Source organism: Triplophysa rosa, linkage group LG9 (assembly GCF_024868665.1).
Source record: "Triplophysa rosa linkage group LG9, Trosa_1v2, whole genome shotgun sequence".
NCBI lineage: Eukaryota > Metazoa > Chordata > Actinopteri > Cypriniformes > Nemacheilidae > Triplophysa > Triplophysa rosa.
Window position 1 is genome coordinate 21394614 of NC_079898.1, and position 17489 is coordinate 21412102.

The 17489-nt window shown below is 38.9% G+C and overlaps 1 protein-coding gene across 1 annotated transcript in view; it reads right to left on the minus strand.

Moving 5' to 3' along the window:
* Window positions 1–13185, minus strand: part of syne2b (spectrin repeat containing, nuclear envelope 2b) — a 103608-nt gene extending 90423 nt beyond the window's left edge. Inside the window, exons 1-24 of the mRNA XM_057341347.1 lie at window positions 12943–13185; window positions 12680–12760; window positions 10516–10577; window positions 9803–9898; window positions 9541–9618; window positions 9329–9421; window positions 9032–9228; window positions 8682–8881; window positions 8500–8597; window positions 8052–8135; window positions 7547–7624; window positions 6922–7035; window positions 6518–6655; window positions 5881–6045; window positions 5508–5620; window positions 5213–5381; window positions 5037–5133; window positions 4759–4958; window positions 4083–4247; window positions 3764–3901; window positions 3472–3573; window positions 3063–3239; window positions 2662–2820; window positions 3–2534 (exon numbers count right to left, since the gene is read on the minus strand). Of these exons, the coding sequence (XP_057197330.1) occupies window positions 3–2534; window positions 2662–2820; window positions 3063–3239; window positions 3472–3573; window positions 3764–3901; window positions 4083–4247; window positions 4759–4958; window positions 5037–5133; window positions 5213–5381; window positions 5508–5620; window positions 5881–6045; window positions 6518–6655; window positions 6922–7035; window positions 7547–7624; window positions 8052–8135; window positions 8500–8597; window positions 8682–8881; window positions 9032–9228; window positions 9329–9421; window positions 9541–9618; window positions 9803–9898; window positions 10516–10577; window positions 12680–12760; window positions 12943–12946 (5340 nt within the window). The 5' untranslated portion in view covers window positions 12947–13185. The remainder of the gene's footprint in view (window positions 1–2; window positions 2535–2661; window positions 2821–3062; window positions 3240–3471; window positions 3574–3763; window positions 3902–4082; window positions 4248–4758; window positions 4959–5036; window positions 5134–5212; window positions 5382–5507; window positions 5621–5880; window positions 6046–6517; window positions 6656–6921; window positions 7036–7546; window positions 7625–8051; window positions 8136–8499; window positions 8598–8681; window positions 8882–9031; window positions 9229–9328; window positions 9422–9540; window positions 9619–9802; window positions 9899–10515; window positions 10578–12679; window positions 12761–12942) is intronic.
* Window positions 13186–17489: the final 4304 nt, after the last annotated feature.

Sequence of the window (17489 nt, forward strand, 5' to 3'; positions counted from 1 at the left end):
ACCTCTTTAACTGATGCCTGTTCACGTGTCATTTGCTTGTCCTTGAATATACTGATACCTTCAATAATGTGCTCTTGAAGACAGTGCTTGGCTTCTTCAAATCTATTCCTAACCAGGGCCTGTGCTTTCATATAAGCTTCAGTGTATGCCTGAGGAGGTGCCTGGGCAAGTGTTGGCTGCTTAACTCGAGAAGCTGACTGCTGTTGGGATGGTTCCTGTGCTGATAACTGGAGGTTTGTTGGGACTTGGGACTGAAGCTGCGCTGATTGGCTTTGGATGTGAATTTGAGATGGGGTTTCTGTCTTAGGTGGACCCAGTTGAGTTTGCTGAGACTGCTGTGGACTTCGAGGTCTTGTGGGAGCTTGTGCAGGTGGGTGATTCAATTGAGCTACTGTGTGAGGAACACCTTGGAACATAGTCTGGGCAGAGACCTGGGGCTGGTGTTCAGCCCGGACTGAACCCCACTGTTGTTGAGGGCTCTGTGGTCTCTGTAGAGCTTGATATTGGGAGTACTGAGGACTTTGAGTCTCAGCTATAGTGTATATTGGACCGACAGGCCTCCAGTGGTGTGGAGGAACCATTTGCTGAACTGGACCTTGTGGTCTTATCTTTCCATAAAGATGGGGCAATGGTTCAAGTCCAGGAGAGGGCCACTGCTGAGGCTGGGTTTTAGTATAACTTGGCATTTGAGGTTGGACTTGTACCTGACCTGGAGCTTGGAGAGTGGTGTAGGTCTGGGTCACTATATCTGGTCTTATTGGAGGCCATTGCGGATGTTGAGGTGGATGGACACTTTGAGATTGGGGATACTTTTGGAAATGAGGGTGCATTTGGGAAGTGACAGAAATTGGTCCTTGGACTTGAGGGTAAGTTTGGGTAATGGGACCCCACTGAGGTTGCTCTTGTGGTTGAACCACATATGGTGCACTTCCCTGTGATTTGAGCTGGGTTTGACCAATAGTTTGGACTTCAGGCTGGACAGGCATCTGCGGTTGAGGCATAGAGATGATTCTGGGTTGTATGGGAGATGAACTTTTGGGTTGAGGGGGAATCACAGACTGAGGATACTGTGAGGGTTGCAGGGATTGAGTTTGAACTCCAGTCTGAGGTGATTGTTGCCTCTGCATCATTACTTGTGGTTGAACAGATGTTGGGGGCTGTTGGACTGCTGATCTGGAAATGCGTTGGGGCATTGCTTGAGACACAGGAAATTGTTGTGGTTGGGGCACTGAATGTGTTTGGGCTGCAGTCTGTTGTGGTTGCCACTGGGCCATAACTGGGCCATGTGGCTGCATGGGAGCTATGGACTGATGTCGTGTCTGCTTCTGAATCAGCGTTTGAGGTTTTGGTATTAAACTCTGTGTTTGGGGTTTCAATTGTTCCTGAGTAGGTGCAATGGCTTTCTCTTTTTGTGTTGTTACTTGAGCTTGAGTTAAAATAGAGGTTTGATGTTGTTGGGTCAATACTTGATGAATTGTTATTGGCTGTTGTGGTTGTTTTGAAGTCACTAGTGGTGCTGAAGTTGTTTGAGGTGGTTGATGTTGTGTAACTGGTTGTGGCTGCTTTACTTGCTTTGCCTCACTCTGTACAATGATTCCAGCCCCCAGTGAGCTGGTGGCAACTGTCTGCAGTGGTGCTTGAAAACTTATTTGACCTTTGTACTCTGGCTCTACGTGAGATGCCACCACTTGAGCTGGATTTTGAGTAGCACTTTCCAAATGACTCTTCTGCTGAAGCCAAGGTCTGTTCCGTGCTTGGGACTTTCTTGTTTTCATCTGCTGCTGATGTGGAGCTTGTTGTTGCATTACATTCTCTTTTTGTAACTGACGTGGAACCTGAGGCTGTGGCTGGGCTGGTGTTTGTACCTGAACTTGTACCTGCTGTTTTTGTATAGTGGATACAATCTGAATTGTCTCTTGTTGTTGAGTTTTCATCTGTGGCTGTGCTGCTGATTGTTGCTGATTTTGAGCTTGTGATGCTGCTTGTTGTAGTTTCTGTTGTGGTTGACTGGCAGCAACAGGAGCTTCCACCTGCAACTGGTTCTTCGTGTCTAACTGTTGTTGAGTCACAGGCTGCGGTAAAGTTCGTTGGCTTTCCTCATGATGCTTTGTGTGGATTTCTATTCTTGCCTGAGATTGGACAACTTCTTGTGACTTAATTTCAGTGAATTGGGAGTGTTCCCATTGCTCATAGGGGTGTACTTGTTGACTTGTTTTTTCTTCGTCGTATTCTTGTACAACAATCATGGGCACAGGCTCACTAGATGGTTCTGACTTGCGGTCAACAGCTTGGCAAGGTACATCCAAGGGAGTTTGAAAAGATGATGGGACTTTAGCCCTGACTGCAGGTTGGGGGTCTGATTGGCCTTGAGCTCCTGAGGGTGAATGCTGACTTGAACTGACTGTTTGGGCCTTTTGAGATTGGGGTGCTTTTTGATCCTCCTGAGGCTGGACAAAGATCTTAGCAGGTGGCTGATCTCTGGCAGGACTTCTATCTCTGCAAGCCCCCAATGAGCTCAACATTCCTACTGCTTCCTGTTGAGATTTAGCAGCATTTATCTATAATTACTAATGTAGCACTCATTTAATTTTAAACATAATCAAAATTAGGATTGTTATTGTGGGAAAAACTGTTAGCATTTCATTCTACCACTGTACAGACCTGCGACTTTTCGACAGCCGCGCGGACCCTGTCCTGCATGTAGGATGCAATGAGATACTGCAGTGGGGAACTCTTTTGACTCGTCATCACCATCACCTGCAAATCCTGTTCCTCCATAACCACCTGACCCTCTAATTGTAGTCCCTTTGAAATCAACAGCTACAGGAAAAGAGAACGTTTAGGGAAAACGGAAATCAGCTTGTAAAGAGAGAGGAGTTTTAAAAACAAATAATTTGCGCAAATATCTTCACTTTAACAAATAAACATGTATACATCAATGTATTGCTTGTTTCAGAATTATAATTGTTTTATTTAATCAACCAACCAACCAACCAGCATGAAGCCCACTTGGCATCCTTCACGAACCACCAGTTTAAGAGCACTGAAAAGCATATACTCACCCGAACTCTGGGGTCCTGACCCCTCTTTCGCCTGTGTGTTTCCTCCTTTAGGACCTGGTAAAGCTCTCTGGCTTCAGTTTCCCAGTGTAAGAGTTCAGCCAGACGACTGTCCAACCCACTTATACTCAGACGCAGCTCATCACACACTTGTTCAGCCGCACAGAGTGTCTGCAATACCTGAATATAACATTACACAAACATACACATACATAGACAGCTACATATAGAGTACAGTTTATGAAAACAGGAATCGGAGACTAGGTAACTGTAGTTAGGAGGATTAACATACAAGAAACATTAACCTGCAAAATACCAGAATGGATTCCACTATATATTAATGACATAGTACATGATGGGGAAATTTAAGGGTAAAAAAGACCCATGTCATTTCACAGGGGTGTTTGTTTACCTCAGGAATGGCCTGCTGAAGTTTGCTCAGGGTCTCGCGAGAGCAGTCTAGAGATGGAGAGAGGGCCTCAAGATCCACATCCTTTATTTTCTTCATCATAAGCTAAAAAAAAGAAAATATTGAAGCTAAACAGTACTCAGAAATTCCTAAACTAAACTGAACTAAAACGTTCGTTAGTCTCACATTAGCAACAAAAATAAAGCAAAATAAATATAAAGAGCTACTAATGAAAGAAGCAGGGTAGACAATATGAAGGATTGTGTGTCTTTACTGAGTGAAAGTGTGTTTATACCTGCAGTCTCTTAGTGTAAGTTCGTAGTGGGGCAGAAACCACCTCCACAGGTTCTTTCAGTAACTGGTTGGCCTCTCTTATCAGGGACTGAACAGTCTGAGGACTAGACGGGCCAATGTTGGGCTCCTCAGCTAATGCCTGGAACATACAACTTACTAAGTATACTTACTATATACTATTTGCTAGACTGTCTGTCCAAAGCAACCTGACAAACGCACCTTATCTACAATTAAGAAAAACACAATTTCTAATGGTTTGACATATTTATTCAAATATTTGTTATTTGCTGTTTTTTCTTTGAAAACATTGGGTGACTCACAAACTGTGCTCTTTTGGCAAAGTCGGCCCAAAGCAGATTTATCTTGCAAAGTTCGTCTGAAATTGCACGGCTAGTCTGCGGGTCTGTGACCTCAATCAGGTAGTTGCCAACTTCATTCAGATGAGACTGGCGAGAACTCCACTCTGACATCATCGATGAGGTCACCTAGACAACCAATGAGAGGTCACGTTTGCGTTCCAAAGAACAGCAAAAGGCAAACAAATGAAAAGTAAAACATACTTTAATAATGCTTTCATATTACACACGTAACCCTAAACTCAACATTAAAGGGATTGTTCACCCAAAAATGAAAATTCTGTCATCGTTTACTCACCCTCTTGTCATTTTAAACCTGTTTTTCTTTCTTTTCTCTGCATAACACAAAAGAAGATATATTGTAGGATGTTGGTAACAGTGGTACCCATTCGCTTGCATTGGTTTTGTGTCTATACAATAGAAGTGAATGGGTACTGCGATTGTTTGGCAATATTCTTAGAAATATCTTCTTTTGTCTTCTACCCGATACAGGCAAAAAAAAGTGATTAAATGATGACAGAATTTTCTACTATCACTTTAAATACACTTACGTTTTGTCAAGTGCATGTACTGTATCAAACAAACCCAAGATAACTGATTGTCTTTCCTCATAATGCATACAGAATGAGAGTCTGTTCACCTCTGTTCTCTGTCCGTGTCGCTGTCCGTGTGGCCCCTGCTCCAGCCACGCGTGGAGTGATGTGAACGTGTCACTGTATGTGTCCCACGCACCCAACACACGTGCCATAGTTCCCTTCACCATGCGTACACCCTCCAGAGTCGCTGCCACATCTCTTTCTAATTCAGCCACCTGACGATTGACCTGAGTGGAGTCTTCGGCTTCAGAAGCAAATCAATTATTAATGTTTGCTCAACAAAACAACAGAATTCCTCATGCGAAGCACCTATATGTATTACCCAAAGCAGCCTTGCTGGTATATTTGCTAGCGATGTGTTTGAGTCTATGAAAGGCTCCATCCAGCATAGAGGCTAGCTCCTGGTTGTTCACGGTTTCCTAAAACAGAGTCAATAATAATTGAAGTTTGACAATTTATTTAGTTCGTTTTTTATACGGCAATCAAATTCTCACTCACGTTCCAGTCCTGCATCAGCACACGAACAGACTCCTGGGAAATGTAGGCTCTTTTCCAAGAACGCAATTTAATTTCGAGTCGATTTAGCAGGTCTAACACCGTGTGCCTTCGCTCTTGGTATTCTAGCTTAATGCTGTGATATTTAGCTGTTACACGAACACTGGTAAACCTGGAAAGTGGACACATACAGTACATCAATGATAAACATTGATATAGTTTATATGCACCGCAAACAATAATAGATGTAATAGAAACAAAATCCTTGGTTGTTATATTACCAGGACATCAAACAAACCTTCTCTTCATCTCTTCCATCTTATCTCTTGGAACCAGAGTCTCTCCAAATTCATCTGTGTTCTGAAACATGGTAAACCTCTTGATATGGTGGGGCATCTCTTCCAAACACACCTGCATACACAGAAAAGCAGATATTTATACTGTAGTGTAGTGCGTTTTATTCATTTATGTTTCATTTCTTGAGAAAGCCTGTTCCTATTATTCAATTAAAATATGAATATATTTTCACCCGCAAGGTATTCAAGATCAATGCAGGTTAAATGCAAGTAAGGCAATCTCACAAAATAAAATTGATTAAATTACCATCTGTCAAGTTACTGAAAGCAGATATAAATACTGATAATAGCATTCATAAAGTAATTACTACAGACCTTTAGCAGTTCGAGTTTCTCGCGAGCCTCTTCCGCAGCTCGGGCGTGATCCAGTGAGTTGTCCTCTTCAGCAGATAAAACCTCTTCGATACGTAACAGCCAGCGGCCCACAGAATCCAGTGGAGATGGGAGACTCAGGTCCAGCTCTGTTTTATACTCGCGCAACTATACAGAGCACATACGGTACACACCGGAGCACTATATTTTAATGCATATAAACATCTATGTACCTTTATCAACAAAGCAGCAGTTCTTCCACTCATATATATTATGCACTCATTTACATCTAATCATTTGAAGGAACAGTTCACCCAAAAATGAAAATTCTGTATTCATTTACTCACCCTCAATTTATTCCAAATCTGTATACATTTCTTTGTTCTGATTAACACAGAGAAAGATATTTGGAAGAACATAGGAAAGCAAACAATTCTGGGGCACTTTTGACTACCTATGGTAGGCAATGGTGAATAAATGATAACAGAATTTTTCCCTTTCACAGACGCTTTTATCCAAGGTGAATTACAAATTAGGGAGCATTCAACATTTTGTCTTAAAAGCGAAGAGCACAAAAATGTGTCAAATAACACACTGTATTCAGAAATCATAAAGAATTAAAGCATTAATGGCTACTAACCTTCTCTGCAAGGGTGTCCCAGGCCCGTCTTAGTGCTTTCTGCTCTGCGCTGAGCTGAGGTGTTCTCTTCATCGCTGTAAGTAACGGCATCACGGGCCGGCGCTGCTCATTAAAGGACACAATGAAGGTATGGAAGACCTAAAACAAAAGAAAATGAACATTAACACAAACATTGGCACAGAGTAAACCAGTGCAATTATGAAATGTGTTTGAAAAAGAAGAAAAGAAGGTTGTGTAAAGGTTTGTGTGTGCAAATAAAAAATACATATTGCACTAATGGCATAATGGCAATTACTGTGACTTTAAATTTCCTAAAACATTCAAGGTAGGAAATGTAACATTTTTAATTAGGGTATTCCCACATTGTCTCCAACACATGGATTTTATTGACATTCAGAACTTACATGGTATCTCTCAGCATAGCTCTCCCCCTCAGTGGAGTCCCATCCCTCTATCAGCTCCTCATAGGCCTGAACCAGCCAGCACGTGACTTCCTGCGCCTTCTGATTGGCTGATGTCTAGACAGGTAAAGAAAAAAAGAAGCACAAAGAAATCAGTTTGTATTTGATTGTTTATGCTGTCATTGCTGTAAAAGTATTCAATAGACAACAACACAATAATCAGAAGCTGATGTAATTGATTAATGTGAATTAAATTCAAAGCTGTGCAGAAGTCATGTTACATGATTCATTATAAACACTAAACAACCAAGTTGTTTAGTTTTGCTAGTAATGTAGCATTAATTTCCTCTAGAGGACGTTATTAAACATTTATAGCATTTGTGTAATTAAAAAGCTCCTCCCAAATACCACGAGTCACACGTTAGATCTAATAAGACTACAGACACAACACCTACATTCAAAGGATAATCAGTTTCATGGATTATCTCTATAACGTCTGGTTTTAATGGATTAGCTCTGTAATTTCTGGGATCATATTCATAATTAAAAGGTTAGGGTATCGCCATCAGCACATTTGCACATGCAAAGAGGGGGTGTCTTAAGGGCTGATGGGGGCTGATGATTTTACCCCAGGGACAGCTGCTTTAGTTGGCTCAGTTGACAGGATAGGAGCTGATTTGATTGGACAGGGCATTAGCAGGTGGACCTATTTAGAAAACAAGTCAAAAATGTGAGATGACTTTTGAAACATCTAGCCTACTATTGTCATCATGTTAGCCTCTCATACTTCAACATTCCCTATTTTTAAGTACAGATCAGGATATTAAACAGTATTATACTGACCAAGAATTGTATTATTGTAGTTCATTTTAAAGTAGCAGCTTCAGAGTCTCTTAAAAACTAGGCTAAAAAGACAGCGATAGATGGAGATCTTGTGTTTATGTTGACATCCCTGGCATTCTTGAACTTTGGCAAATCTGAATATATATGATATGATATGATTGATTGAAGATCACTTTCACCCACATTGACACACCCAATACCACACCAAATTATCATTCAGAACGAGAAAGTACTAGTACAGAAATGAGTTTATTTGAATTAGAAAAGCAGGCAGAGAGCAAAGAAGATACCTGTCTTATTGGTGATGCACCTATGGATGGGGTAAAGTCAGACGGTAGATTGACAGGAGAGAGTCGCTGCTGAGGACTGTGACACTAAACCACCACCAAAGCGGAAAAAGGGAAAGAAAAACTCAGAAGACAAGAGAAGTGAAAAATAAGTGAGCATGCAAAGAGCATTTAAATAAAACCGGTAAGGATGGAGGCCAGTAATAAATAAATCATTGAATGGCACAATCATTGCATTACATTTACATTTCGTCATTTAATAGATGCTTTTATACAAAGCGACTTACAAATGAGGCATAACAATGGAAATATAATTATTGCTTTGTTTATTAAAATCTAAACAAACCAAAATGCCTCTATACAAAGTTCAGAGTAAGGATAAAGTAATTGTATTTAGGAACAACAGATGTTATCGATAAGCCTAGATTTGTGTTCAGAATGTACGACTCACCATTTCCTCATCAGAAGCAGGAGTGTCTTTTGAGTACTTCAGAAACTGAGCAACGTAAGTCATGATAGATTTCTCATCTGGGTCCCTAACATCAACATCTGCAACACAAAAACATAACTGTTCCATAATTATATGTCATATAGGTATAAAACGTCCCAAAGCACTGTTTATTGCACACTCACCGGCTGGATCTAATAGCCTTGGTATGTGAAGCTCTCTTTCAGCGATGAGAAAAGCCTCTTCCAGGTTTTGTCTGTTGGTTCTGGTTCGGGCTCTAGTCATGTCCACTGAGTTGGGCCTCAGAGCAGAAAGTATCGCCAAAAACACCACTCCGCTCCTCCAGCTTCCCTTAAAATCCTTCACATTCAGAGTACAACCAGCCCTGAGAGACACAGAATGATTTATTACATTGTAGGGCTGGCAAATGATTTAATTTTGGAAAAAAGGTTACTTGTTGACAATTCTGATTTTCTAGTACGAAATGCCTCTATTCACATTAATACATTCTATATGGTTGATTTATGTTCCTCACCTGTGGCACTGCTCTCTCACCCACAGCAGCAAGGCCTTTTTGGCAGATACACGGAAACGGGCGTGCAGGGGTGAACCACGGGGTGGCACTGGACTGCTGCGGGCACTGCTGCTGGTCGAACGAGAGTCCAGACTTGCCAACGACTCCAGAGAAGGCTGGCGAGAACTGAAGGACAATGTGCTTGCCAGCTCCTCAATCTAAACAAGGTAGAAGAGCAACCAGAAAAATAAACATCAAACAATTTTATAATATACATTTTTATTTTATTATGTTTTTGGGGATCGGAGGTTGACTTACATGAAAGTGCATGATAATGGTCCACACCAGACCCAGAATGATGGAAGGCTTTCCATCCATGATGTCTGAGACATTGATGTTGACCAGTTTTATCTACAAAATACACAGTAGTTAAACCATGGAGGTTCATATTAACGCTTCACACAACGGTGTCATTCTTTTAACTAGACAGAATAGTCCTTTCCAGTGAACCCGTTGCAGTGGCATCTTACCGATTTCCTTTTGAGAAATGCCAATGCTTTCTCGATGTTTGTTCTGTGCTGAAACGTCCCCCTTCCTTTCTCCCGACTCTGAAGCAAAGGTTGGATACAATTCTTTTACGTACACAATTTTATGTATATTTCATTAGTCAAATGATCAGAAATTTTAGTTTCAGAATTATAAAAAAACATATATATAAAAGAACTAAATATGCCACCATGTTCAGATACCCCCTCTTGATGTTAAACCACCAATGAGTAAGATAACACTCACCATTCTCTGATCACTCATCACCTCCAGCAGGTCCAATAATCTGGATCCATCTCTGAGGTCATTAAAAAGATCGAGCACTGTGACCGGAGGCCTCCTCTGAGAACCAGAGTGAATGATCACATATGAAGAACAATCAGCACAAGATAAATGTACACAATCTACAGTAGTAGTGTCTACAGTTTAGTCACACTGCACCCCAAATCTGAAGAAAGAACAATATACTTGCAAATGAAGATTTTGTTATATTTCATGATACTTATTAATTCCCATTATGCTCAAAATTGATTCTGAATAGATGTCCATTACTTGAATATAGTATTTTTTTTACAGTTTTTTTCCTTTAACAGATGCAGAATAATATGTAATGTAAGTAGCAGTGGTTCTGGCTATATGTGTGAATATGAGTGTTCATGAGTATGTGTGTGTGCGTGTGTTTGGCAACTCCTGTTGCTGTCTGTCTTTCTGTCCCAGGCCGTGTTCGAGAAAATTATATTTACCCCCTGCACACCCCTCAAAGCTATTGGTGAACCTTTAGGAATGACTACAGCAAACCTCTGTGTATCTCATGTGATTCAGTTTCTCATGACAAAACTCACTCGTTATTTATTAAATGCAAACTTTATATGCAGCTTTCAGCTACATATACTTTAAGCAGTCACATACAGTACAGCGCATAGCTTGTGGTTTTTGAGCTCTTGAACTTTAACCCTCACCTTGGACAGCTGGGCATTGATCCAGTTGGTGAATGTTCTCTTCTGAATCTGTTCCTGTTCCACTGAGGGCCAAACACACAGGACAACATCATAAACCCAGCCTCCATACATGGAGTAAACGTACACCTGATACAATTACATACAAGATCTGCGGCATTAAATCGCTATGGGCTGTTTTTCAATTCACATGATCGAAAATTAGATGGAATACATGAATGTGCAGGAAACAGGTGCAGTCATTTTCCACATTTTTGGAGGGTGTTATGACACACTGGCCCGGTTTTTTCATCTTGAATATGCAAGATCTGTGATATTGGAATTACACACTGCCCCAAATGAAGTTGAAGTGATGGAATGACGTTTATGTGTGAAATTCTATTAAAATAAATAAATAAATATGATTTTAGAGCAAATTCATTCATTCATTCATATACACATTATATAACTTTGTACACGTAGTATACCCACATGTAGTACATGTTTTTACATCTATTACATGTTGTTTGCTAAATATTTGTAAAATGCAGCACAATTTATGTTTACCATCATAAAGTTCCACAAAGTCATTGAGGTCATCAGCTGTGTGAAGATCCATATTCGTCATTTTCCTACAATCCTCTTTTATCCTCTTCCTAAAACTTCTCAAAATACGACGAGCACAAAAGCTGCAGAAGAGTCTTGCCTCATTCCATAATATCTTACTCCTGCGTTCAGACCTGACTTTCTTAAAGTTAAAAACTTTCTTTTCTTAATCAAACAAGAAAAGTGTGTGATCACTACTATTGCTGCAAACCCATGGAAGATAAACCTGATCTTTCAACGGACTCTCGCCACAAGCCTGCAGTGACTCTAAAAGAACGCTCCCCCTCATTAGCTGCTAAACATGGCCACACTCACTATGAATAAGACTCTGAGCTCAGTTATATCAGGATAATGTCTCAGAAGTGTCGCTGTTGACCAACTGACCCACAAACAGAAGGAAGAGACTATGTGTAAATATGCTTTCCTGTAGCTCAGTGGTTAGAGCATGACTCTGGCCAACACCAAGGTCATGGGTTCAATCCCAGGGATCTTAGCAGCAAAATGTATAGCAATGCAATGTAAGTCACATTGGATAAAAGTGTCTGCCAAATGCATAAATATGGTTTGATAGACACGGTTTTAACAGTAACAAACTGAAAGATTCATATTTTAAGTATATCACAGTCTAAATTATATCAATGTGCAAGCCCAGACATGAGACTGCATATCTCTAGATTTCACCGAAAACAGGATGGAGATCAAGTTTGAAACTTGGCACTTCTAAGATTACCCATTAGAACCCAATTAGAAGTCCAAAACAATGACTCATAACTAAAAAAAGTGGAAAAATATCTATATATTTTTTATATTATTTAAACAAACATTAATATTAGAAACTGGAATCAAATTTCATGTAGGCCTATTTATCTTATTTTGTATCTTTGACAGACTTAAATTGAGCAAAAAACACTAGTAGGTTTCCTTAAAAATCAAAACAAACACACACACACACACACCGATGCATGTGCAGAGAATTAAAAACCACATAGCAGACATGCAAACAGCCTGAATTATTAGTCAAGGTGTGTAAACCACCTTGCTAACAAAGACTTCAAAACAACAAAAGCTTCCTGCCGAACCCTCCCATTCACTGCTGACCTATTTACATTTTTATGCAGAAACATAATGACAGAACAGACTGGAATGTTTCCATTCAATAAAGTTGCACATCTTGTATGGTGTAATATCTTTTGAGAGGTGCAGTTTTAAATCGTTAGAGACAACTCCTCTGAATGAACAACAGAAGGAGGAGAAACAATCATAAACTGACAGAGGGAAACTAAAGTGAATGACTCGTAACACAGGTGACAGTTTAAAAAAAATGCGTTCAGGGACGTTCAACCATATATTGTAATGAAATGACCCTGTGAAGTTAAACCTTTGAACTTAAACATACAGTACTACCACCACTAAATAAAATATAGTCAATATACTGAAAAAAATGAAGATTTGTAAGTTTTATTAACGTCAAGGGATGTTTCATATGTTGATAAAAACTATTTATAACCAGCTAGCCAATGTTTCTTTTCAGCTGCAATAGAATATGTGCAATAGATTTTGATCAAATGTATGTGCACCTCACCTCGTGAAATGTGTGTCTCCTTTTGAGACCTTTCAGATGGGCGTTCGACCCCCACACTGTTCGGTAACTTCTTTTTGGTGGCTTTTAAAAAACATTATGTGTCATTAAGCAGCCATCAGCAGTGGTGATGCATAAAAAGTACTGAGTCGCAATTAAAATTATGCTCAATGCTCTTTAATTTCCAGAGTGCATTTTGAACAGAGGAAAAAATCTAAAAGATTATTTTGAGAGATTTAAGAGAAGAGAAGTTACTATAAACTCACCCATGCTGGAGTCATCAGATTAACTAGTCCAGAATTCCCTGCATTAGCATGTAGAAAAGTGCAATGGTAGCAATGTTTTATCAACCATCCTCATCTTGCAGTTGAACCAAGTAATAAAGTGTAAAAGTGATACAAATTCAGATTTAAATCACCTTTATATTCTTTTTTTAAACCATTTTCGTGTAAAATACATGTACAGTGCTGAATTGTATACTGATCACAGCACAACGTTCCCGGTTATCTTTCCCTAGGTAATTCAAAATCAAGTGCCAGTACGGCAGGTTTTAGACAAGCTCCACCCTTTACCTATGCCCAAACACCAACACACACACACACACACACACACACACACACACACACACACACACACACACACACACACACACACACACACACACACACACACACACACAGCATGTCCACACAGGTGCTGATTCATGCGTTTCTTATTGCAGAACTGCTGAGCCCTCGGGGCTTTAGCTGTCATGCATATGTAAAAACATGAATTGCTCAGTGATTCTTAAAACATTTTTGGCAATACTGATATCAGCTTTAAAATTTGTTTTCATTTTAAAATAATCAGGAGAATACTGGAGGATTTTTAACACTCAATCTTGAGATAAATGACGTTATCACTCACTACCCCTTAAACGTAATGCTTCACATGAGGTATTACTATTAATATTGATAGGTACATGTACTAATTAAATGTCCGACCATTTTGTCATAACCATGTCACTAAAACTGTCATTTTTTAGATCTTTTTCTTTAGGCTATAAGGTTTCTGTACAATAGCTAAACCTACATCAGAAATAGTACTGTAGCTCCTGCAATTGATACATGTGTGATATTAAAATTATGATTTTGTTTTTGTCAAAACTGCAAGTTTATGTATGACAGTGGTGAATATTCAATACATAGAAAAAAGACATCTATTTGAGACTTAATTCATGCTTTCATTGAAGTAAATGCTAGACTTGTTGATATTCAAAATAAATATTTGACATGACAGCATTTACAGCGCACATCTAATGCTGACACAGAGTTACAGCAAAGCAAAATAAATATTTTGTTGCAGAACCAGGAAGTTGCACCAAAATGTAAATTAATACAGCTCTGACATGTTCAACTGGTTAATCCAAAATCATTTTTCAGTCCTGGAGCCTGTTCTCAGAAATATTTGTACCATTTTATTAAATGTTAATCAAACTTTAATAGAAGTGTAAAACTATAATTTAGGCGTTAAATTGTCATTTGCCGATTTGATGCAAGAGTGATTCGTTCTGTCTTGATATACTGTAATTGAGTCTAAAACCACAAATGTATAGCTACCATAAAACAACAATAATTACATCTTTGGGCAAGCAGAACCTGTGACAGAAAAGAGGGGTAAAATATGCTTTAAAGCTTTACTGTTTTGGATGCCTCATAAATGACTTGAATTTGCTCTTTCAAGAAGGTCAAAGGTCAAATTAAGTCGAATGAATGAATGAATTTCATAGTGCCATTCCAATTCCAATAAAAATCGAAATTTAAATAGAAACATAATGTCAAAGCTAAAACAATTCATGACCAAACCAAATGCGAAAGAAAGTTATTTTTCATTATGCTCAATCAGAGTTTTAGTCTGACCTTGCAGAAGTATGTGGACATCATCGATGTCCAGTGGACGTGAGCCAGATTCACGGGACGACTCCCCAGATGTCCTCTCTGATGTCATGGTTCCCACAGAGATACGTTAGCTGAACATGAACTGAAGCATTGCAGCATCTGTGAGGGGAAATATGATGATGTTACAGTTTTACAGGTACATATTTACAGGTAATATTGTCTGATACAAATATGATCACAGGTACATCATGCAACCCTCATTCAGTTTATTAAATGACTCATATAATCAATCGAATACTGGCTCATTTATAAGCCTGGCGATATGCTTTAGCAAATCTCTAATACTATGAAAACAATTAATTAAATTAAACAAGTCAATTAATCTTTTCATGATCTCAGGTGATGCGAAACCTTTTGACTGTGGAGGCACTGAACACAGAAGACCTTTCTAAAACTTTTCCATTTTTAGCATGACAGACATGTACAAAACAAGTCAATAGAGCAGGTAATTCAGACCAAACGTAAACACTAGTCATATCCACATCGCTGTAGGATCTAAAATGCTGATAAAGTGAACAGGTCATAAAAAACGTACATAAACACTCATTTAAACAAAGAGCACAAAAGTCTTAAATCCCCGAGTTCAAAGCAATAAATGAACAACAGTGCCATCAAGGGGCTCAGAACTACTACTGTGTATATATATTATGGCAGTGAAGAACATTATACAAAAAAAGCACAGTCAAGTGAATAAACCAATCATGATAAAACAATATTCAATGTATGAGTGCCTTTTGTGCCAATAATATTGATTGAAAACAGAGAAACAATTAACAACATACATTTCCAAAAGATCTATAATTCTCAGAGGAACTGACCACCACAACACTTTGCACAATACAGAGCAGGACAGTCCCACAGGACAAGCACCTTCACAACACAGTGACAAATCTATCATATTTGTCATTATGCCTGAGCTTAGAAGAACAAAAACACTGACAACTAAATTTAGAGTACAATTCTGTGACAGCATAACCATATTTTATTAATAAACCGAATCCACTTCGATTTAGGGTTTCAGAGGAGCAATGCAATTCAATCAACCTGATTAAGATGACACACTACAGTACCACATAAAAAAATCAACATAGAACGAACATTACAACAAACTGTGTTCTCGTATGTGTGCTGTAAAATGTACAAAACTGAATCTTTATGAGAGGCTCACGCTCAGTCCATAATAACCCGCTTGACCTTTGACACGCGGAATGCCATGAGCGCGAGAGGGGCGTCGCGCGCTCCACCTGCCCTCCACCGGCCCAAAATAGTTACAAATACCCTGTTGCAAAACCGTTCAATATAAGAAGCTTAAATTTCAGATATTAAACACATGCATGCCATGACTTTATGGTGTGTATGTATATATTAGACTCGTTAGTAATATTATATTATATTTCAAACCTAACCTGCTAATGGTTTTATATCAAAATGTCAAATAACTGGTGTTTTGAATTAGAGGACAAGCAATGTTATAAAGTTACAAGGGCAAACATAGAAGAAACAAAAACAACCAAAAACAAAAATTAACCAAATTAAATATGACGTGGTTATGATTAGGGGTGAGTTACGCGCTATTCAATGACCTTAAAACGGACTGTCAAGGTGGGTATGTTCAGATGAACTTCCAAGTTCTATACTTACATGTTTGGGAAAGTACGAAACTCTCTTCAAACGTCCGGTTACGCAGTCAGTGTTGACTGTTTTCCATCGTCAACAACAATAACAACAGATATAAGTCGTTATGGAGCTCGTACCACTGCGTGTAACGACGTGTGACGCGTGTATATTCCCTCCCGTTCAGCTGAGCTCGAAGCGAGGATCATCGGTACGACGGAGTGCGCGTGTAACCGGACGCGCCCCTCGGAGTCTCTAATTATAACGTCCACTCAGAAACCTGCAGCAGTTATGCAGTGAAACTAAAATGATAAACTGAGCCCGATTACGTACTATACAATTCTCAATACACACTTCATAACAAGAGGTAGTACTGTTCATTAGTGTCACTGTAATACAATTTGCAAGTACATATAAGTAGGGGTCAATTTATGTGCGTGACAATCTATTTTAAACAACTTTAAACATTTTAACTCTTGTATAATTGTTACACATGCAGCTGTTATGACCTTAGCAGCTTGAGAGATTATTACATTTATATTAATAAAAAAACAAAATCTATTCCTTATGCATTCATATGAGAATGGCGAGTTTCAAGAAGTGACAAAATAGTACAGAAGCTAGTTTGGTAGTGCAAGGAGGAAAAGGGGTGTTTTGAAGAATACATTTTCATGGAGTACATTTAATTATGGTTGTGGGTAATAAGTGTTGCAGTGATTTACACGGATTAAAATGACACACACAGTAATGTTGAATGTGACACAATAACTCAAATGCATCAAAATTTCATGAATACTTCAGTTAATAACAGTAACAACTTTACACATAGGTTGGTAATGTAAGCCTACAGTACACAAAAATAGACTGTCATATTGTAGTAGGGCCTATGTATAAAAGCATATTTCAATACTATTGTTTTATCATTGTTAGAGAATGTTATAATGGGCCAAATATAAACAATTTACAAGAATCTCAACTACTCACTAAATTGACTTCACTTAAAACCATACTGTGCCCTGTAGATTTAGAAAATGGTGTTTAAGAAAAAGATGTTTGTGAATTAAGGGTGCCTGAGGTAGTGCTTTTTCATCCCAAGAAAATAATTACATTATGCATTTATTTTTTTTAAATAAATGCTGAACTAAAGGAAAATGCCTACAGACTGCATGACATCAGTGGACATAAGTGGCTGATTTGTGGACTATTGGATGTTAGAGAAGTTTGGCCTTCCAAAAATAAGCATCACTGGAGGAATATTGTAC